Raw genomic sequence first — 25,546 nt, forward strand, 5'->3', positions numbered from 1 at the left:
TATATATTTAAGAAAATACTTAAAAGAATTGCAATTATCCAGATCTCTATGTTTTTTTCTCACATTTTCACGATTATCCATCCATTCAAAACGTTTGATGTTAAATATAACCATTTAATATGAGAATTGCGTCTGCATATTAACGTGAGATAGGTATCAGAGAACATTTAGTCATCGAATCTGTAATGACAATACGGAACTGAGTGCATTCATGAAACATTCCTCTATAACCGTAATATTTTCATACATACATACATCATCTCCATGAGTTTAGAATACGTCAATTTTCAGGTAAATTAATAAATCGATTAATTAACTAAACATACCAATAAATTGAGCACCTTCACTGAACCGATTTCCCCGATTTACTATAAAGCAAATCCGCATTTGTAGGTGCTAATTATGTTCGCTATTCAAAGACACCGAAGCGCGTACGTGGATTCCATTCGCGAAAGCGCCATTCTATTAACACGAGACAAACGACGAATGCAGTTGCGAGAAAAAGCAATCCTCACTGATGCGGAGATTGCATCGCTATGTCAAAGCCGAGTTGGGAATCATACCGTTGCAACCGGAAGCTGATACCGATGGCGCGCTGATGACAGAAGACAGACCTAAGTAAAAAGCAAGGCACTTTTACGAGCTGAGATGCACTTTAACGAGAGACAAGCGGGGACCGATAAAAGAAAATGCATAAAAGTAATAGCTAGTAAGAAGAATAAAGATGAAGCATCCTACTCTGATGAGAAACGACTTGGAATCAGGATTTTCTTCCATTTGGTAATGTATGGCGATATTTTAATGGTAACTGTTGACTCAGACTTTCCCCAATTCCCTTCCCATCAACGAGATTTGAATTGTTTCCTTTTTTTTTATCTCAGAATTGTTTAGCACCGCAATTCAATTGCGTACGTATCACGGTTCTTATATTGTGATTTGATAAGGTTAAAGCGAATCTCTTTCAAAGTATAATATTTCGTTCCAATATTTTCTAAGTATTCTTTTTTTCTTTCGCGAAAGAAAAATAAAAATATAATTAGAAAGAAAATTAGATTAAAGAGAAATAAAAATAAGATTATTTGTATAGCAACTTCACGTAAAATTGTTCGCAATAAATGCAATTTATGAAAAATAGTTTTAAAATAAGAAAAATATAACAATGTATAGAATTACATAAATGGCTCTTAAATTACAATAATAAATAATCTAATATAAATTTTTCTCATATAAATCTATCTTATAGAATTTGAATTAAAATTAAATTTCCATTTGGTTTATAAATTGCCGCATCTAAAATTCCTGGATCATTCCTATAAGACGATCCAACTAACGCTTTCGTCGCGAAGAAGCAAGGGAACTGCTTTGACAGACGAGAAAGGACAGTACGGAGAAAGAGAGAGAAAGACAGGAAGAAATAGAATGAAAGGGAGGAAGACATAGAAGGGGACTAGAATGGAGAACTAGACGCAGGCGCAAAAGCTACCCCATTCCAGTGTACGAGGCGTCGCGACGCCTTTTCGCTTCATTCGACGTCCGGACGTCAACTTATCACATATGCGGGCGTGTGATGCTCCTCGAATTTTTATCTAACGTAAAACAGCTGTGTTGTTTGCAAAAGAATTGTTAACAAAGCAAAAAAAAGTCACGGAACAATCGGTGCGAGTGTAATAAATATTACGAAGAATTAAAATAAGCTATATTAAAAGAAGATAAAGCGATATAAACGTAAAACGAGCGATTTCAAATTAGCGCTTGAGGTAATTTTAGCCAGCGGCGAAAGCTCATTCCGCGATTCCGCGATCAAGAGCTCGCTTATAGTGATCGGTTAAGTGTAGGCGGTAATTCGATCTACATGCAGCAAGAGAAGTGGGAAATTGAAAACGGAATGTTTGTGCATCTCTTTGTTCGGATTGACGATAATGCTCGTTTCGTGCCCGAACGGTTATTACGCTGTGCGTAGAAAAGTGTTTCTATGGCACTCGAGGATCATTCGCACTACACCAGGGTGCGGCAACCACGGTTAATAACTGAAGCGTCCTTCTTACACGTGTCACCAGCCGTACGTGTCATCGGCAATTCGTATCACACATGTTATAGTGAGCCTGAACAACACAAAAATTCAATTCACTCAAAAAGTTGCGATTTCTCGAATATAGAAAGCTGGACTCTACGCGAGCGGCATGGCTATTTCCAGGAAAATAAATTAAACGTCGCCCTCCCTAATTGCAATTCTATGTGTTTATTAATTAATAATACTACTTGGTATTGATGTTAAATATTTGAATAGTATAAACCTCTGTTAAAAAGTCTATTATCTTTATTGTTGCAAAAGGGAGAAACATAATCTTGACATTTGTTATATAAAAACTTAACATTATTAGCGCACAGTATCAATTTGTATCTTTTAAGTGCTGAAATATAACTCTAAAAAGTGAAATATAATAGTTGAGGCAAACTGACTGCACTCGTATTCGACGCTCCGCTTGGAAACCTCAAATTGTCATATGATAATAACGAAAGTTTTATTACTATTACATTTCAACGTTTCATCGTACGCCCTTTAATAGCGTAAAAGTTTAACCAAAACATATTCGACTATGATCGTTCGAGTTAGATCGAGAGAGAGAATTTTCAAACACATAGTAACTTTATCCTTCCCTTCATATCCCCGCGTGTATGAGCACAAATCATCTCAAAGTTATCGTGTGATTTCCAATTCGAAGAATGTAGAAAAATTATCACATTCTCTCCGCATCAAATCAGTGAACAATTCTGATCAAACTTAATCAACCGAAATTTTAAAGTGAATCAAAGATGTGATGTATAAGTAGACGGCAGAGTGATTCGATTTTCTCGATCAAGTCGTCTCTCTGAGACGACACAGAAATGACGAAAACGTTTTCCCATTTGCTATGAAATATGTCAATATCAATTTATAAATGTTCTCTAATATAAGAAGAAGAATCATTGAGAATTGATAGCAATTAACACTGTTGAGTAAGCTGTGTGTAATAAATGTCTTCATTAATCTGACAGTAATAACTTTTAAAAAACTTAATTGTGATTGTAATCTTAATTTCATCGTTATTAATATGTGTAAGTCGTTATCAATAGCGTGACAATATAATCGTCAGTTATTAATATAATTTCATATGATTAACTCCGATTCATGTTACTCCATTTATGTAACGTTCTTCAATGAAAAAACATCAAGAAAATTATTGTCATAGACGGTAATGATTCATCCGAGAAGAATAGAAATTCCAAAAAAGAGAGAAAGAAGAGTTCATTAATCTCATAGTGGTAGTGCACTTTGTTCCTTCGCAGGACCACTTCACTTCGCAAAGATGAATTTCAGCCAGAACTTCACGCCGACGCCGGAACCCACGGGATACGAGTGCGGCGCGCGCTTGGAATCCTTCTACAATTGGTATGCTCAGGTGCATGGCTGGGCTAGTCTATTGGTATGCATATTCGGCTCAATTGCCAATGTACTCAATATCGCCGTGCTAACACGTCGTGAGATGCAATCGCCTACTAACATGATTCTCACTGGTCTCGCCGTGGCCGATTTACTTGTGATGATCGAGTACATTCCTTATGCGATCCATATGTACCTCTATCAACGGCCCCGCAGAGATACCTTCACCTACGGTTGGAGCATCTTCGTCCTGTTTCATTCTAACTTCACACAAGTATGTCATACGATCTCAATTTGCCTGACGGTGACTCTAGCAGTCTGGAGGTATATTGCAGTAGCATATCCACAGAGGAATCGCGAATGGTGTAGTAACAAGCGCACCTCCCTAATGATCGCCTTCGCTTATGTGTCCTGTCCAATACTTTGCATACCACTTTATATCAACACTGAAGTGAGACCGCAAGTGGAAATACTGGATGAACGGGGAATGAGCGTCAATCTAACAAAACTCCAGCAGACACAGGCCAACAGCACAGTCGCGTCTCTCGAAGGCATGACTAAGACCACGCTATATTTTGTGAAACTCACCGAGTCTCCAATGAGCAATGTTCTCAAGGACATCAACGTTTGGATCTATAGCGTGGTGATCAAACTGATACCGTGTATGGCATTAACGGGATTGAGTATTAAACTAGTCAAGGTGTTGTTAGAGGCAAAACAGAGGCGAAAGAAACTTACTACGAAAAACATAGCAATCAAGATGGGCAACGGCAAGGAGCACGCCTGCGAGAAACCTAAGAAGAGAAGAAAAGGCAACGATAAAGAAAGACAGACTGACAGGACTACGATGATGTTGTTAGCGGTGCTCCTGTTATTCCTCTTCACGGAGATGCCACAGGGCATTTTAGGATTACTCAGCGTTATACTGGGCCCGAGTTTCTTCAACACGTGCTACGTGATGTTGGGTGAGTTTAAAATGTATCAAAATAAATTGTAGTTGTTTGGGAATTGATGTATAATTTAAAATTTTTCTTTTATTTCTAATCCGATTTATATGCAAATGAGTACTCATTTCAACAGATTAAAAATACTTAAGAAGCATATTCTCTTCGTTTACATAATCAATTTTATGATTCAATGAATCTTAAAATCATAAATTTGTATCAGTGGCCGTAAATCGTATATTGTAATATGTCATATTTGTTATATATTTGTTATATATAACACGAGGGCTGAGATTTAATTAATAAATTCTAATATGAAATTTAACAAATAAATATCTGATCTCTACTACTGTAACAATGATGAATGTGCAAGAATTAAATTCGATGTAATATAACGATATAATATTATTATATATGTTATTATTCATTTTATATCATGTTTTAAATTAGTTTCATTTCTATTATTCTCAAGTTCAATAAAGTTTTTTATATAATTTAGTTATAAAAAAGATGAGAATAATTTTAATGAGAAACTAAATAATCATTGATGTTATATAATTCTTTTATATCACTTTACAATGTTATTTCCATGTAAAAGCTTTAACTGCTAACGCAATTTACGCATAAAATCAATAACCGCTATTATTTGCCATTATATATTTAAAAGTATAGAAATATCGTAAAAAAAAGTTATTAAATTCGATAATGCAGTATTAAATAGTATTAAATTATAAATTAACAAATTACGATGACAAAATTGAAGATAATGAAATTGAGTCCATACAATTCAAAAGCAAAAAAGAGATTCAAATTCAAGCCACGAAAACTCATACGAATCTCAAGTATTTTCTGTGAATTTCATGAATTTGTCTATAAGACATCTTGTTTGCTGAAGCACCATAAATAGAAAAACACACCGTCGCATTCGATATTTACGATAAAACATATAAAACTCCTATCGTAAAAGTTCTTCAAGAATAAAAGAACATCACAGAGAGGAGAAAGAAAGAGAAAGAGCCTAAAATATGACAGTTCAATGGGTCGTGTAAGGAAGTTTTAATAAATGCAATTACGGTCAGAGAAGTAACTGCTGTGACAATATTTCACGCACAGAATGATAAATCATTAATGTTCTTCCGTTAATTGATATATATTTGAAAATTGACACATTTGGTATACATTTAAAAATAATATTTAAAAATTATCAAAATAATAAAAAATAGATCCAAAATTATTGTAAAATTTTATTTATCGCAAATTGACGTAAGATTAAATTTTATTTTGTATTATTAGAATAACAAGAAATTTCTTAGAAAAGTTATCTTCTATTAAAAGAAAAAAGTTTCATCTAAATTATATGTATACAGCCATCACTCTGGCGAAAGATCATATGGTTCATAATTGATGTGCTCGATATTACGATGTCTCATGCGTGAAATATGAAATTGAGGCGGAAACACTGTTACGCAGATCAAATTATGCATTTTACGAACATTAAATATGTTTACTTTACGTCACCGGCATTTTCATCGTCGTCACGTTTAATCTGCATTTTACATCATCATATATTATACGTTGCTCTGAAATTGTTACGAGATGTGAGTGGTTGAAAGCATAGCAAATACTTTTAAAAGCGGTATATTAATATATAATGTCAATTACAATTTATTATCATAACTGTACTTTTATGGTATTTTGTAACAACGCATTATTTCATCATATATTATATCATTTTCGTACAGATTTATAATATATTTCAAAATTTTTGTTAATAGATTATCCAAGCAGGATGTAATCGCGATTTATTTATTATGCTAAAAGGTATTGAAATAATCATCATTTGTTTTATATAAAAAAATAAAAAATAGAAATAATTATTGTATAATGATTTCATTGCATTCATAATACGACAAACTTGCAATAAAATATTTAAAAAAACCAATATTTCCCTTTTTATTTATATGCATATGGTCTCATCATAAATATACTGTTAAAGGCAGAAAGAGTGTCGCGCAGAATATTGTATACGACAAATCTTGAGTCTATATGATCCAAATGTGACATAATAGGGTCTTTTTGCCACGTTAGAATATTGAATCCGGAAAAAGCACCAAACACTCGTTGCTAGATGTCGAAACTTCACAAATATTTTATGTTATATGAAATTCCGTCCTGAACCTCTTAAGTAAAGCTCAGATTCTTCGTCGATATGTTATCGTACATCAAATCAATCCGTCAACTATTTTAAGAAATGGAAGAAAAATATTTCTTTCATATTCCGAAGAAAACTGCAGGTATACCTGAACATAACTCATTTTCTCATTTCATTGCGTTATTCTCTTTTGATTTCACGATCTAATTATCAAGAGAACGTATAATTTTGTAAGATAATTTAAATATTTTTATAAAATAATTAAATATATATATATATGTACATCTCAGTGATACTCAGTATGATTTAAAGTCTTGCACGGTTCCCATGAATATCTTAAGGATCATAAACTTTCTTTTTTCCCCGAGTTAGCAAAAAATAAATTGGATATCTGCGATAGAACGTAAATCACATTGGACGAAACGTCAGATAAAAATATAAAGCTTCAACTAATGTTATTAAAAATATATTTTATATTTAATCATTAAATCATTGTTTCTATAAATTATAATTGTTTACGTAAAAAATATTGTTTTTATAGGATATTAGCATCTAAAATTAAAAAACACTCAAATAATTTCATCATGTCCATATTTCATAGGAAATTAATCGTATATTTAGAATATATATCTAAATATTAATATAAGTTAAGACTTTAGAACTTTAAATTTTCAACTAATCAAAATTTGAAAAATTTTAAAGTACATATTTGAGATCGAAAAATTGAAAAATGTAAAATTTTAGATTTTCAAATATTTAAATATCAAAAGAGTTTTGAACGTATCTCACGGTTGTGAATCCTGCAAACGACAGGCGATTTTATACATTTCCAGTTAGATTTACCTCTTCTGTTTTTGATGGAACTAGTACTATACTCCGTGTTTGTGTTCTATCTTCGATTGGCATATTCTAATTAACACATATACTTTCACCGATGTTGTAATCATGTACAAATGTAATCTTCTTGTAAAGCAAAGGCTAACAAGCATTGTGTATGTGTACAATACATCAGTACATGCACCAACGTTATTCATCTATTCATCCCTCAATTTAACCGCGGGATTTCATGCAAAATACAAATTCTACTTTTTATACGCCAAAGGTTATACGTATATTACAAAGATAGTAATAATAAGATATCAATAAAAAATCTCGGATCTTTCCAAACCTTAATTTGTTTTTATATCTTTATCGACGATTATTGTGTGTGATTTATAATTGCAAGTTAATTAATTAATTTCGATCAGGTTGCTGATCAAAAAAACAAGTAATTAAATTGACCAGACAATTTTTCTTTCATTATCTTTACATAAAGAATCGAAAGTTATATGTAACCATTTCTACATAAAACAATCAAATTAAACTTTTATACCTGGAAGCGGCGCAAGTAAGTTTATTGAAACTAATTCCACGATGGTCTGTTTGAATGTACTAAGTTCACTATCTAGTGGGAGAAAATATATTCCATTTGCCAGTTCATTAGCAAATGGAATATATTTTCTTCCGTTATGATACACACAGCATCAGATTCCTACGTATTCGAATTTTAATACATAGTCCAATATGAGATATGAGGAAAGTTGACATGATATCATGTATTACAGCTTTGTATTGCAATTTTTATGAGTCTTTTCTAGTAGAAGTGGCATCTCTATTTATGCATGTGTATATCGATATTTTATCTAGCATATTTGGCAAAAACAAGAAACAATTATTCTCTAAGAAAAATTGATATAAAAAAGCTATTTGTCAAGAAAATTACTCCCACAAACGGCGGAAAATGTGATATTAATGCGGTAAAAATGAAAGTTTTATACAAAATATTAATTTTTATTTACTTCGTTTATTCAATATGTACCGATTCTACTTAGCAATTGAGTAAAAGATATAAATAACTATTCCGAGTTAACTTTTTGACATTCATACATGACACGCGATGTCTGTAATGTCACCTAATAAATTTCACTTGTGTGACATTACGATGTATGCGATAGTGACTTGCATATAATTTTCATTGTTATGTTTATAGAGCATTTGTTACTGTTAACTTTCTCGCACTCATAACGATCGAGCGCGTGAAACATATTACTGCAGTTCATATTGAACTTCTATTCTTATTAAAGGTAACGGGCAATTCGCATTTCACCATTGAAGGTACAACGTAAGTTTTTACTTCCCTTGACAATACTTTGTATCAACAAAGCACATAATTTAAAAACAACAAATGCTATTGCGCTTGAAAAAACAAATGAGAACGGCTTCTCCATCGATCCTATTATGCTAAATACTAAATAACGGCGGATAATATATCATCCTTCTTATAGAATTTGTATTAAAATTACGAAAGCTTGATTAACGTGGACAATTAATAATGTGAGATTAAAAAACCAGAAAGATAGACATATAAAGTTCTCTTGGTAAACTTATATAATAATCAAATTTTTCCAGACCATCTGATGTCTCCGATATCATCTAACAAAGTCTCGCAAAATATGAGAATAACAATTTCTGAATATAAAATTTATGTGATCCAGAGATGAGAGTAAAATTTTAATTTAAAACTTTATGTTAGAATATTTTTTATGTTAGAATATTCGTCTTTTTTTCCCGAACAAAAAGTATTATAGGAATGACATGAATCTTATACAAAAGAGAAATTTTTCATAGAATTATAAAAACAATAAATTGCTATATACTATTTTAATAAGGTAGCAAACTACCAAATATATGTAAATATATGTAAATATGTAGGTGATGCTTTTTTGGATCTATGCATGACCTCGGTAATGAGAGCATGCGAAAAGTGCGTAATTTGACGCGGCTTGATACGATCAACATAAAAGTTAGACGCTAACGAGGAAGTTACTGATTCCGCAATAACTCCGAGTGACATAAACGCGACATCACGTCGCGCATTATCTCAGCACGCTACTAGGAATAACGAGTACGACGTATCATGAAGGATGGACACAAAAGAGAGCTCATGAATAATAACACTATTCCTCCACCCTATATTCATCAATAATGAATAACTGACAAAATTATAAACAAGTCCTCCTAACGGTTGGCTGCATGATGTAAGCACTTTCATGGGAAAATATTTGTTTACATTTGCTTCTATGTATGTATATATATATATATATATATATATATATATATATATATATACACACACACAATATATCATATATATTTAGAACTACCCTGGTTCATAAGTCGAATTGATATCGATTTTCGAATCGTTAGATTTAACATCAACTACATTTTCTATTGATCTTCGAAGAACATTTTATCAACACTATATTAAGAAGATCGACGTTTTATCAACGTTGCATCGATAAAATGTCGATCTTCTTTTGAAGCTCAATAGAAAATCTAGTAGATATCAAATCAAATGGTCTTAAAAATCAATCGACTTCAAATCAACTTGTGAACTCAGCATCGACGTAATTGTCGATACGTCTATAATGCGTAATTTAATTCATTTTGTGCATATGTCCTCCCCTCCTCTCTCTTTCTCTCTCTCTCTCTCTCTCTCTCTCTCTCTCTCCTCCCTCTCCTAATATTTTATCATATTACTTGATCTTTTATCTTTTAATAGAAAATATAAAGTAATTTATAATATATAATAAAATCATTATAGAATTAGTCAAATATATTATTTTCAAATATATTAGACAATTTCATTATTGTTAACTTTTAAGTAAGTAGATGGAATACTTAGAACACTCCAAACAAATACGTTTGTATACAATTTGTCATTGTTAACTTTCTCAAATTTTATCTTTATACTTATTAATATAGTTACACATTTTTTAATAATATATATAGAGTTAAGATTTTATATTATTTATATCCTTGAAAGAGAAACGTAAATAACTTTAAAACTTCTGGGCACTACTGTTTATTTTTCTTTTCCAGAGCAAAATTTTTAAGATAACATATGCATGAAGTGCAATAGCCATTTACTTACTTAAATCTGTAACGATATATTTAATACAAATATAAAAATAATTGTGTAACAGAGATCTGGCAAATGTTTTGCTATCGATTATAAACTTAAGTCAATGCTGATTTATCAATGTTACAAGATTGTATTCAATGATATAAACACGAATTTTCCATTCATTTATCTCATGAAATAATTTTGAGATACATTTGCTGTTGTGCAATACACAATCTCAATTAATGAAACTGTTCGCAACAGAAGTTAATTAAGAGAACTTTGTTCAAGAAGTGCACGATTCCGCGAATTCGTTCTTGTAGTTTTGTAGACGGTAAGCAGTGTAAGATTAATCAAAGTAATATGTACGTTGTGTACGTAATAGATGTCTTACTAAATTCTATACAAGACTTCGAAACTTTGTGGAAGAGCAGTAAATAAAAGATTGATGTTACTGTCGTCGAAAAGAAACGACAGCTATAAAAGACCCTAACTTTATTATATATAATATTTTATATGAGAATATTAAATCACATTATAATGTAATCACTTAAAGATAAATTGTCTTGTAGAAAATATGAAAAGCTAGTAAATTTTTCACCAAACTTCTATTTTCAACTTCTATTTTCTTTATTTTTATTTAATCTATTCAGATTTATTAATAAGTAACTATTTCCACACTCCTCGCGATAGTTGCCACATTGAAGGTTGCCAAAACTAAATTAAATTTTTTTTCAGGAAAGTATGCATTTGAATTTACAAAAAAAATCTTTTGACATCACAACATTTAATAAAATATTGCATCAAATTTTGATATAACGATTACAAATAGCTGACATGTTGACATTTTCATTTAAAAAAGTAATTTTAAACAATCTCTTATACGGTATATTTATTTTATGCATTTTTATTTATTTTAAAAATAAATAAATATAATCGGATTACATGGAATGTTGCGAAAATGGAGCCTACTGGCTTTACGTTCACGTTATCTCTGTTTAACCAAAAGTTAAGCTATATTACAAAAACACTTCATAATGGAAAATGGTGCAAATGTTTAATAATCATTAAGGCCAAAAACACCATCAAAAATCAGAAAAAATATGTCGTAACTTGTGGAATTTATGATATAATTACGTATAAATATAGTGATGTATTCCTATTTTAGCTGGATATTTAACTAATCCTTCAGAAATCACGTGTAATTTTACTCCAAAATTGAATACCTTTCTATTGCAAATATTACATGTGTACATAATATGTACATATGTAGCTCTATATATGCATACATGTACAACATGTAAAACAAATTTTAAACACAAAATTAAAAACAAATATTTTTTAATTAAAAGCAAATACCTTTAAAAAAGTACTTAATAAAAATTGATATTAATGTATAAAAATTTTATACTCAAGGCCTATATTGCTGAGAGCATATTAATTTTCAACAGATATTTGAATCACTCTGACAATTAAAATTGTAAAAACACAGTTCTTGTTTTATTATCATTTTTGTTTAAAAGTAAAGACAATAAACTATTTTTCAAGTTCATAATCACATACACATAAATAGACTCAAGTAATAAAAGCATGAAAATATGTACTGTATAAAAATTTGTGTGCCTATTAAAAATATAAAACGCTAATTCTATTCTACTTATTATATTTTCTTCATTTTTAATATCTTAATACATTGAAAATTTTATAAAATCCATCTAAAACTAATTCTAAAAAATATACGTGTGTGTATATATATATATATATATATATATATATATATATATATAATACAATATTTTATCCATTAGTCTAATCCATGTATAATTCATCGCTTTCAACACGACTTCAATTTGAATCTAATTATTTTTAATCAAAATTTTGATATTTTCTTCAGAAAAAAAGAGAAAAATTGCAAATTGTCAAAGCATATGTAGACAAAAGAAATAGTTTTGAAAATTCCACACTCATATGCATAAAATAATATAAACTTCCCACTTTGTACATTCACAATTACAATTTATACCAACTATTATCTAAACTATTTCTCATCAACTTTATATGCACATTGTAAAACTTTAATGAAACATGTTGAATCAAATATTATTCTCATTAATAATAACTATATCATAAAAATCACATTCTAACTTTTTCAACTACGCTCAATTTCAAAAGACTTTAAAAGTACTTAATTTGACATTTAACTATCGAAATATTATTGTAACGTATATAAAAATTAAGCTGATAGATGATCGACATTTTTTTAAATTCAAATTTTAAACAACAAATTCTTTTCTTACTAAAAAGAAGAAATTTATTGAGCTCTTAACAAAATATAAATCGCCTATAACATATATATTTTATATTATTTTGCATATCTTATAAAATCATATTTTGAAAAGGATTTGACAATGGTTGTGTCACTTGGATACCTCCGATGTCTTGGATTCATCATCTGTCCTTGTTTAACATTAAATGCGACGTTTCCGAAGCAGTCAAAGTTGATTGAGCTTTTAAAAAACGAGGGTCATTTATTGCGATGGTCTTTTTCTAATTAATACGTGATGTACATTTAAAGCTCACAGATACTGATTTAGATATTCTTAATTCTCTTTTCACAATTTATTTTCTCTAAATCATTTAAATTATTTGTAGATATATAGACTCATTTTTATAATTATTAAATTATAAATTAAGAAATTAATATTATTATTTAAATAATTATTTAATATTATTTTGACATTGAAATTATATCATAATATTTCATGAAAATTCATGAATATATTCACAAGACTAGTAGAAAAAGATTCAGTAGTAGAAAAAGCTCCGCTACTGAAATTTGCATTTTTTGCACATTTATATTGCCTTGAAGATTGTGCCCGTGAAAAGGCAGAAAATTCAAAGCGAAATGTGCGAATGCACATATAGCACAGTATAGCAATGTCTAACAGACAGCTTTGTGAATCCAACTATAATGAGGCACAAACGCGTCGGACTTTACGCTCGACATTTCGCATTTGCACAATTATCGAGACATCAGAATTGGATCTAAAGCAACCAGATGTACGGACAAAAACGATAGAACGAAGAAGAGAATAAGCAATTTATCTTTCCAGTTCGGTTGATCGAAATCAGAAGAGGGTCTTTTTCTGATTACAAGAAAAGTGCCCTGATAGATTTAATGCGAAGAAGATCGCATACAGAACTATTGCTAAAGATTCTGTTCGCAGTCTTTGTTTTTGCGATTCTACTACACTGATTGAGGATCACTCGAAACGCGCTTGCTGAGCGTCTCACAAATCCCATTGAAGGGAGAGAAGACTCATGCTCATTGTCTTTCTCTCTACAGGGACAAGAACAATCGTATAAAATTGTAAGAACGTCAGAACTTGATGAAGATGAAGAACATGTCATGGAACGCCGTGGTAATTTCTCCGGAAATGGCACACAATTCCATTAAGAGCTCACAAAGCTATATTTAATTACATAAATATAGAATCGTTGCCGTTTTTTTATTTCAACCGATTATTAAAACATTTTCCTTTATCATTTGAAACGATACGACAAACTCGACGAAAGCTACACAACGTTATACTCTGGAAAATGTCGTACGATCTCATTAAGATGTTACGGAATAATTATACAATTCTGCTGCTGTTTAACAATTCATTATTAGATCACTTTTATTAATTTGTTCTTCTCTAATGAATTTCAGTTGAAAGATTGAATTCTGTGAAAAGTAATAAAGCAAATGATTTATAAAAACGAGACATCTATAATAACATATCTATCCTAACATAGAGTAAAAAGAGTTTTTCAAATTAAATTATAAAATATTTTTATTGAGAATCATAAAAACATGGTCTATAATTAAATTAATCTCTAATTTAATAATAACAGCTTTTGTGCAATTATATATTTCAAATATTCATTTATAATCTTTTATAATTATTTTTCAGAATATATTATATATCAGAATGTATTGTAATCTACATGATTACAATCTCTATGAATTATCTCTACAATTTATACTAGTATTGTTAAAATGCACGCAAAATATTCAGTTTAAACGAGCAACAGACATAATCCATAAAAGTAAATGTTTGTTTTTACAGATCACAAATGTGATAAATCTCACGTGTGTTTCTACTATCTTTTTTATTACAAAATAAGTAATAAAAATAAATATGAAATAAAACATTAGAAATTCTTATCTTACTTTCATCATGTTTAAAAGCCATTTTATGTTTATGGTTTAAATATCATCAAAATACGATAAAAGATTTAGAAACACTATTATAGTATAAAAGACTACCTTGAGATTTAGCAAATATATATCTATATTGGCAAGTACTCAACGAGAATATCGCGTCGTTCTATTTTCTTCTATTTTCACACTTCTGAAAACAACGGCGATGTTACCGACTCTTGCCATGAGAATCCTCCAGGGTATTTATTTAACGTTCGATACTGAGATGCACCGTACTTATTACGCGACACCAAAATGGAACGGTCAGGACAATGACAAAGGATACAGATATTACAAGTGAGGTCTTACTTGATGTGCACTCGCATTAAACTTGCTTCCATTATTCGTATTCCCCTGTGGTTCTCGTTATACTGCAATAACAAGGGCTTTTTGTAAAGTAAACACTGATGTTGCATCGAATCGTGTGTATAATGTGGAATAGCAAATACGGTTAGATTGTCGTAATCACAAAATTAAACGTAGCGCAAAAGAAGAGAGAGAAAAATAATTTCTCTAATCATCATTTTTATAATCCTGAAAATATTATTTTACATATTATACTATTTTTATCATATTATTGTATTTAATGATCCAAATCTAATTTAATAAAAAAATCTATCATCATATAATTAAAACATAATTTTTTTAATAGAATTAGATATATATTTAAAATTGTATTAAAAAATTATATATGTATATGCATGTAACATTTACGATTCCATTTTTAAGATATATAAAATTTCACATAAAATTTCGCGCCATCTCATATCAAACATGATACTTTGACGTCCATACTATCCAAAGTAAGATCGCAAAAGTTCCCTATTATTTCCTCCGACAACTGTAAAATGGTGCGTTAAACGTCGCGTAAAACGTGGATCCGAAGGAAACGGCGCACAATTCGCTGGGACTGTTTGCAGCTTGCGGTCGCGCGTTGAAATACACTTGGGTTAGCCGCAACGGAAGGGCAATTTACACAAACATCATCGTCAGTCCGTAGAGCATCGAAAGAGATCGAAAAGCAACGTATTCGCATTCTTGTCGCGCAACACGACGGAAGTCATGACGCGAATAGATTTTTTCGCTTATTGAAACAAATGTTCGATTTTTCGAGTAACGTTATGTAGAACGGCTATTGTGTATCGTACACAAAGATCAAACGGCTTTACATGGTACACAAGCGATTTCAGCGTCGTTGCAAAAATTAGATTGCACATCTGTAGTACTATTGATTTGACACAGGACAAAGCTGATTTATTTTATAAACATAAAACGTAATGCACATGATGCAACAAAAGAAAATTTTTCACACAATTTTTTTTTAACTCTAGAACAATGTATATATTTTTTCTTTTAATATTAGATTATTGTAAAGATAAAAATAAAAGACATTTTCTCTGTGCAAAATTTAAAAATGGATAAAGTAATTGATTTCCTAAATCTTATAATAATAAAAACCACACATAAGAATTAAAGGAAAAATAATAAAGTGTTCAATATATATCTAACTCGATAATATATTCTATAATTAACAAATAAAAGATTATTATTGCTATTAAAAAGTTATTAATTCTAGAAATAACAGTAAAATTAAATTATCCGCTCAAAGTATTAAATGTTCATTCTTTATTAAGATAAATTTAATATATATGTATTTGCACTCTAGTTAAAATGCAAAAGCTCGAGTATGTACAGTACATATTAATTATCTAGTAAAAAAATAAATAGATTACATATGAAACGCACAAATGCTCTTATAAAAAGCGTATTATTTCCAGCTAAAATCCGATTAAATATTATCAATAATCAGAGAAGGAAACTTTGTCATAATATAAAGGTATAATCTACTTCAAAATCAATTATTTCTTTTAACTTGTACGTTGTCAAATAACGATGTTAAGTTAACTGAATGCTGATATTTAAAAGCGACAGGTCGCATATATACTTAATATATAAAAATAAATCATATTTTAAGTCAAGCCGCTAAAATCACCGTCGGGACTCGGAGATCAAGATTTAACAGGTGTTATGGAGTATTATCTTATGACATTTTTTTTAATGTAACGTTTCACAATAAAATGTTATGTATTATTATAATAAACACAGATTATAAAAATTTACGTATAATGTTAAAATTTTACAGTAAAAAAAAACACTTGATTAAAATGTTGAACTCAATAAAATATTATGAAATATCTAATAATTTATAATAATTCTATTATTTAACAGAACTATGCGATGTTTGAAATTTATGTATTTCATAGTTCTTCCAGCGAAAGAATTCGAAATGGCATGTGGAGACTTCCATCATTCAATCTCGGAAGCATATCGAGAATGTATTTACTGAAGTGCATGCTTTCTCATATATGAAGTGTTATAAAATACATCGTTTTATTTATGATATTCCTATATGTCGTGATCTCTCGTTCCGCGAAAAGTTCATATTCTGTTATCCGTATAAATAAAAAACTAACTAATTGTTTTAAGCTCGCGCTACGTGCCTGAATTATTCCAAGAAAAAAGAGAGGACAGAGATCCTATTAAAATTAAAAGAAAATAAGAAAGAATAATAGAAAGCAAAAAAGAATAAGAAAGTACCAAAATACATAAGGAAAAAAAATATGTTTTTGCAAGCCTTCATGTACAAAATTGTAAAAAGTTTCAATAAAGGGGATATCAGGAGAAACTTCTTTCGACACTCACATCTTTGAGCCGTTTGAAATTCAATGCGTATAGACGTTTGGATAAAATCCAAAGAAAAGAAATTCCCAAAGGATTCTTTAACCTAATCCACTTTCGATTGTTTAGTAAGGGATACTGGAATTGTTATCCTAATATTTTATTAATGATTTTTTTTAATTGGATGCCTTTTGAAATATTATATAATAAATAAATAAAAATGTTATAAAATATGCTTTTAAGTATTAAAAAAAATATTACTCTCGAATTTATCATACAAATAAGTTATTTAATTTTAAATGAAGCTATAAAAACGTGAAAATTTATTTTGTGATTGATTGTCACATTCTAAGATTGATAATAGCATATTTGTTATGGACAACATATATAACAAATACAATTTTTATTATTTTAATATCAGTTCTATATTTTGGAAAATAATAGTAATTATAATATTAATACAAGTAAAATAGTTATTTTAATCATAAAATATATTACTTGTTTTTGTACTATAGTTTCTATATAAAAAATAAAAATATATATTGTACATACAGCTATATCAAATATAATATATTTATAAGTACGCTCTCTAAAGATATGTCAATCTAAAGATATTAAAATTGACTGACATTTAACCCCTCTTATTTTGGTTAATCTACTCCGCTTAACCATTTTTAATAAAAGAGATTGTATTCACAAACTTTGTCAAAATAATCAATTGTAATAAAAATTTTCTAAGACGTCATTCTCTGTGAATAAGAATATCGCGATTACATTCATACAGTCAAAAAAGATTTAATACAGTCAAAAAAAGATTTCTGCCATGTACTAATTAAGTTATAAGCATTTAGACAATCAACATCGTACAACAACAGAACCCCGCGGTCTCTCCTATATAGATATTTTCTAAAAAAATTTAAAAAAAAGTATCTCAAGAATATTCATTAATTCTCTGATTTACATTAATTCGCGACTCTACAATCTAAAGCTATAATCTAAACCTCAAAATAGTTAGTTACTCGGTAAACGGCAGATCATTAGAAGAGCGTCTTGATTTCCAGGTCGCTAAAGATTCTTTTAGAATTTTTCCTTTCTTTATCAACAAGTAACTTACGTACCAAATTCCAGAAGTAAACTTCTCAAAAATTTATTCAAGAGTTCAAAGAGTTGATGGAAAAGTTCTCGCAGCTAAATCATTCTCTGCAATTTTGAACTTCTACTAATCAAGTTTGTTTCTTTCCTCGACAGGTGACGTGATAGACATTCTGACACTTATAAACTCGGCTATCAACTTCATCCTGTATTGCGCCATGAGTCGACAATTCCGCACAACCTTCAATCAGTTGTTCTGCAAGCGATGGCGATTAATCGGCAGGTGGATGGCAGTGCCGCATCAACCAATGGAGAACAACGGGCATACCGGGACCAATCACACGGTGACCCAGGTCACTCAAGTCTAGCGTCGAAGAAATCGACGGACCTTTTGCTATCCGGTATAAAAAGCTCGCTGATTAGCTTCCTTTTAGACACGTGTATTGCAAGTCCACAAGAATAGAAAGAGGATATTTTCTCCGCGATTCTCCATCCGCCGACTGGCGGCAAGTAAAGAGAGGTGAAATTTATTTGCTCGCTACTGCCACCGGTCTTAATTGCATCGTCGTTGCGAACTTTACAACGCCCAAGGCGTCTTTGAGCGCCGGCTTCGCCATTCAGGACATACAATATATAATACCAGATGTGTAACAAATATTTGTTTAAATTAGTTGGCGAATTGTTATATTTTTTCAACACGTTTCTTTTCAATTTTGCATGTTACTTATTGTTAGTTACATTACAACGCGTCTGACTGCCGTCGCGAATTGATGATACGCACAATTATACTTAAAATAAATATTGTGATGGGTATGCAAAATAAATATACAAACTCTGTTAGAATCTGTCTATTAATAATTTAATAATGCTATCGAATTAATAATTTTATAATGCTATCATACCTCTATATTTTAGATATGTTTATTTAAAAAATTATCAATTTTCTCGTAATGATAATAGTAGATAGTTTTAAGCTTATTACGTGAATGGTGATAATTATTCAAACAGTTTCTTATTTAAAGACTCATTATAAATTTTATAACAAAGCACGCAAAAATTAAAAAATTGTACATCATTCTCCTGCAACAAGACTCCTTATTGGAATTCCATTGTTTTTCAAGTTTACATAAAACTATGAAATACAAAATTATCGCTTAATCCGAATATTATATTCATGACGTAAAAAAATAATAATTGAGAAGTTTCTATATATTATTTCCAATTGTTTTCTGTTAATTCTGTTTTACGCTTTAATATTCATTTATGCTGTGAAAATAATCAGTTTGTATTTTCATTTATTGCACATCCTGATTAATTATTTTAGAAATGCTTATATTGGTAATAATTATATTGATGTTATATACGCTAACAATATTCAATTTATTAGATTTTACATCATAATCAATATTCACAGTAATAAAAGAATTAAAATTATCATGTATGCTATACCAAATAAATTTTTAACAGCTTAATTGAAACATAAGAAGTGCGCCTATTAAACTCAGTTTAAATTGCATAAAATTTGCAAACAAAGATCATTACGCGCATGTTGCAATGCAGCACATAATTTTCTATAGGAAACAGAGAACATAACTAACTAACTTAACTACATCGTAAACAGTTAACCAAAGGCGTCATGCTTCTTCACAAATTTAGCACAGTAGCGAAATGTTTAAACAGATTAAATTTTCTAATGTAAATTAGTTAGGTGTAACGTGGTGGCATTTAAACAGTGTTACCTATTTTGTTGAAATTTAAAAGATTTATTTTTTTTCTAATAACGCTTTTTAGGTTCTCACGAGTGTTATCTTCAAAGATACCAAAAAGTTTGCGAGTTATTCCCGTGTTTTTATCCAAATGCTAATTTCTTTTTTCTATAAGAAATTTTTTTTAATTTTAATATTTACATAATATTGAAAACATGTTTTCCATTTTTTATCTCTGCTTTTTCGTTTATAATATATTTTTATTTCTTTATAAAAATATGTTTCAATTATTGTAAAACGTTATTTCTCAAAATAATAATTTTTAATGGATTTTATACAAAAGCGATGTTTATATACATTGAAAAAAGGCCCCTATTATGAGATACCGAATCCATTTTGAGTAAATGCTAGAAATTTATAGGCAGAATATTTTAAAAAATAATAGGTCATTTTGAAGCGAATTTAATAAGCTTTAAGATAACGTCACATAAAATTTAATTCAAATTCTATTTTTTTTTTAATTAAAAAAATGTAAAAAGTAAGCAAATCGCAAAGTAAAAAAATTGTGCTCCTAACATGAGATGCCCCGAGAAATCGATAGTAAAACACAAAGTATATCAATATTACAATTAAAAAACTTTATTTAATATTTCTAAAATACAGACAAACATAGCTAGCGTGCGTGAAAAATGAGCACGTGATAGATTATATCCAGAACTCGTTTTAGATAGTTGGAATCAAGCATCGCAGATATACATACTCGACCTTCATTCCGGTTGTCTTTTTTATTATTGTACAATAACATTTATACTTTAGCAATAATTTTCACTATGACATAGGAGCATGGGTTATTTCATATTAGGAATACCCTGGGTATTTCATATTACGATTTCCATGCCTTATGATTTTACGATCATCAAATCTAATTCTTCTGTAATTAAACAATTCAATATATTTTTCTATTAGCACGACCTTATTCTATCACTATATGAAAAATTTATTGCCAAATATTTATTTATTAAATAATAAACAAGGTTCAAGTGCTCATCTCAATGAAACTTGAAGACATCCAAATTCTAAAATCTTATTTTACAATGACTACAGGTATGATTTAATAATGAATTTTCTACTAAATAGTTTTGAATCCAAGAGCAATAAATTCATGGTGGAACCAACAGATAGCATTTATTAGTTTAGCAGAATCGCTATTTCATATTAGGTGCCTATCTCAATAATAGGGGGCTTTCCTGTATATCTTTAATTTTAAAACAAATTTTACCATTAAATATTATTTATAAATGTTGCATATTTATTACAAACTAGTAAATATAGATACAAAGTGATAAATATAAATAATAAATTAGATTTTCATGCAAATCAAGATAAAGGATTAAGAGCTCAAAAAGTACAATTAAATACTCGTTCTAATTACACTGGATTAATGTAAAAGTTGACATACTGTTTTTTTCCTCATTCACACACACACACTCACACACACACACACACACACACACACACACACACACACACAGATCAGAATGACGACTTTATGATAGAATTATTCGAAAGCTGTACCGCGAAAACGAGCACAGTGATTAACATAATTAACAATGCAGTATGAGATGTAGAATTTATGGTGCCCAAAAGACAGTCTTGTTTTGCAATTCGCATTTATGCAGTTGAATATTTAACAAATTTTCTCGATGCAACTTCTTTCTTTCGTTTAAATTAAATGCAAATTACATTCAATTTGCATTTTACCCTTAAAAGAAAACAAAAGTATTTCACTTTGAAATGCTATTTATGCCTCTTTTTATGAGAAAAACTTTTTACGGGAGATCTTGTTATAATTAAAATATTAATTTTCCAGTTACAATCGCAACACGATACTATAATGCCGTTTATTATTAATTATTACCTGTACCATTAACATTGTAAGCTGTATTTAGAATAAACAAATCTTACATTTTTAATATGCTTTTGTTATTTGCTAATATGTATTTTCGAGAAATTTGATATATATTTCAAAGTATATTGCAATTTATTTTTATATTTAAATGTCAAAATGTTATATTTAACAAATATCTTATAAAGTTATCTTAATTTTTTAACTTTTTTATTCACGGCTTTAATAATGTTAAAAAATGCAATCACGAAAAATATCGCTCGTTTACATGTCTCTTTTTTTGAAAGCACTCTTTCAAAACCATTTTGTGTCTGAAAATGTTTAATGTACATTTCGATTAAAAACTCTTGCCGGACAATAATAAACTATTTCGCAAAGCGAAATCAAACCTCGACGCGTTATTAACATTCAAAATATAAATGTCCCGTGAACAAGTATATGAAAAAAAGTGGCATCTATTCCTAATTTCAGAAGCGCGCGACATACGCGCAATAATCGAATTGTCGCGTTTTCAATCTCGCGCTTGCGTTTATTGCACGTTCAACGCATTCGATACCTTTATCGATCGCGAGAGACCACAAAAGGGAGACGGATTACGGAAATAAAAATCCGTGAATTGCGTCACCGCAATAAATTACAGCTTCCTTAAATCACTCCGTCTGTCCGATAAAGCGCTCTTAGACTAAATCGCAGTAATTATTGTGCGACACGGGAAATTGTCGCGATTAATCGCCGCCTTCCATTTGTGGCAAAACTTTATCGACTTGTATAAAATCACTGTGTAAGTCATGCGAACGCATAAAGTTTCGCCCGTTAGAATTCAATTTTTATTTGCGTTTGCCACAAGCCGATTTGATATAAATTTTCGCGGTCACGAATTTTATCTTTGTAGACCCTTCAACAACTTTAATTCTTTATAGCGCATTTATTTTTGACTAACATTATTAAAATTCAAGAGATTGTTTGCGCAAAATATTCTATTCTTATACTTTCTCTATTTCCTATTATTTTTTAATAATATCTTATCACATATTCTATTATGATATTCTATTATGATTTTCTAATTATATAATTTTGTAACACAACGTGAAAGAATATTGTCTATTCATAAAAGTACGTAAACGTAAACTGTGTAATTTATTTTTTAATTTGTGCCAAATTTTTAAAAAGAAAAGAATTTATCTATAACAATAAAATTAATAATCAAATATTTTTAATTAATACAGTACATCTAGATATTGAAGTGCAAACATTTAATATTTGTTTCTATTTTTAAAATTTATTGAATTGTTAATCTACTGCCACAAATCTGACAGAAATAGAAAAAAACATTTTTTAATATTGTGAAAAGATAGTTTTATACGAAAAATTATAAAAATATAAAACCCAAGATCAAATAATGAATCAATAGTTCAGGCTTCTAACAGAGAATTATGTACAATTTTTTATTCACAAACTAATTTTTCGTACAAAATACGAGTAATGTCTTTATTTCAGAAAATCTACTTTAAGAAATAATGTATTACCATTCAGTAAAATGGCTGAAGCAAATCTTCTTACGAGATAAGTAATGTCCTCATTTAGCCGACATGATAAGTATAATATCAAGCTAAAGCTCTTCATGTTAGTATTTGGCAATGGAACAGAAACATTATCCTATGCAATCTTGTACTATTAGATAGCTTTAGGCGCTGCAAGTAATGTTTCCCTTTCGTGATAGAAAGTCATTAGAAAAAAAAGCAAATTGTTTGTACAAAAAGAGAAATCAATGCTGATAATGCCCTACGAATATGTTGCGTGTTGTTTGTAGCGGATAGCAAAATGTTCGTTGATTCCTTTGCGAAGGGAGTTGATAGAAAATGAAAATTAATACAATATCGTGGTTCGCCGATCGCGATACGTTAACTGATCTTCATACTAAAATGTGTTGTAAATTATACGATACATTTTACATATTCGTTTGAAGAAACATGTTTCGTACTAAAAAAGTAACATTAGGTTGGAAGCCAATTACGAAGATCAATTGGAAGATTCGTGTTTCTCGAATCCTTTTGACAATGTTAACAAAAGGCAAGCGTTCTCTGCCCACTTTGAAAGACCCTAATACTTTGTTTCGCGTTTCTCAAAAGCGAAGCTACGCGCGCGCGCGCGTGTGTGTGTGTGTGTATTCACTTTTAATATATATATATATATATATATATATATATATAAGGTGAACATAAATACAAAACGTAGAATTTCGAAGAAAATATGGGACAAAGTAAAATAAATAAGCAAAGATGACAAAGGACTGACATTGTGAAAAATATTCATGTGTGTCTTTCTATCTTAAGATAAAGCATAATAAAATATTTGTCAAATGTCTTGTCAAATTACTCAAACTAACATCATAAATGTTATAAACGCGAAAATTCCCGAGTCTTTATATTCTATACTAACGTACATACGTAATTTTAATATTTTGTTGGATATAAGCCAATAAATTCTTTTGTCCTTTTATGAAGCATAATATCAATTTCATCATTTTATTTCACTCATTATTTCATTAAATTGCGTTGTTATCATCAATATTATGGTAATGGGACATGTATTTCGCTAAAATTAATATAAATTATAGAATATTTTTATTGCATCATATAGGTAATAATTGTCTTTACCCGAAAATGCCAATTTCTATATTATATTTAAAAATAACAATGTGGAAGTAATAAATAATTATTAATCCACTATTTATAAATTATATTTAAGATTAAAAACTAAAGCACTTTGAAAATGACACGGCAGTAATTGGAAAGTAAGAATAAAGTCCGTGTCAGATTACGCATTGGAAATTGAGGATTGCGAATTGGAAATTAGAATTCAACCAATTAGAACGAAACGGATTGAAATTAAACTTATCTGATTGAAATTCCATTGCCGAATTCTAATGCTTCAATCTCCAATATGTAGTCTGATACGCACTTAACCGAGGATTAACATCTCGCCGATATTCTTATACTTGTGCAACGACCATATAAGTAATAAATTGAAGAACTTATTAATTTTTAATATTCCCTGTAAAATTATAACATATCGAAATTTTAATAAAACTACATTGTTTTCAGGAAAATGACATTACTTCCTTCACGTCAATCACATTGAAACATCGTAAAACTGATTACAAATAATATAAAGTAACAATAAAACACAAGCAACAATAAAATTGTTCCGAAAGAATTCTTTCATTATTTTTTATTATAAATATTGTATTATAAAATCTTTTCATGCATGATATATCAAGTGTGAATAGTATATACACACACATTATTTGTACGCATAAATTATGTTGTATCTCTCAATAGGTTCAAATAATTTTAAACATTGCAATCCTTTTATTGATTATTTATTTCCAATTGAGCTTACGAATGACGTTTAATTTTCGCGTGACTTGATCATTTAAGCAACACCATTGTTTTTA

At 29.6% G+C, this 25,546-nt stretch overlaps 1 protein-coding gene across 1 annotated transcript; it reads left to right on the forward strand.

The window, feature by feature from the left end:
- Nucleotides 1-680: 680 nt before the first annotated feature.
- Nucleotides 681-25,198, forward strand: LOC105143564 (G protein-coupled receptor dmsr-1). Its single transcript, XM_011051959.2, has 2 exons — nucleotides 681-4,386; nucleotides 18,634-25,198. The coding sequence occupies exons 1-2, from the start codon at nucleotides 3,348-3,350 to the stop codon at nucleotides 18,843-18,845; spliced, it is 1,251 nt and encodes a 416-aa protein (XP_011050261.1). The 5' UTR covers nucleotides 681-3,347; the 3' UTR covers nucleotides 18,846-25,198.
- The last annotated feature ends 348 nt before the right edge of the window (nucleotides 25,199-25,546 follow it).

This window comes from Acromyrmex echinatior, chromosome 2 (assembly GCF_024713525.1).
Source record: "Acromyrmex echinatior isolate Ae372 chromosome 2, ASM2471352v2, whole genome shotgun sequence".
Taxonomy (NCBI): Eukaryota; Metazoa; Arthropoda; class Insecta; order Hymenoptera; family Formicidae; genus Acromyrmex; species Acromyrmex echinatior.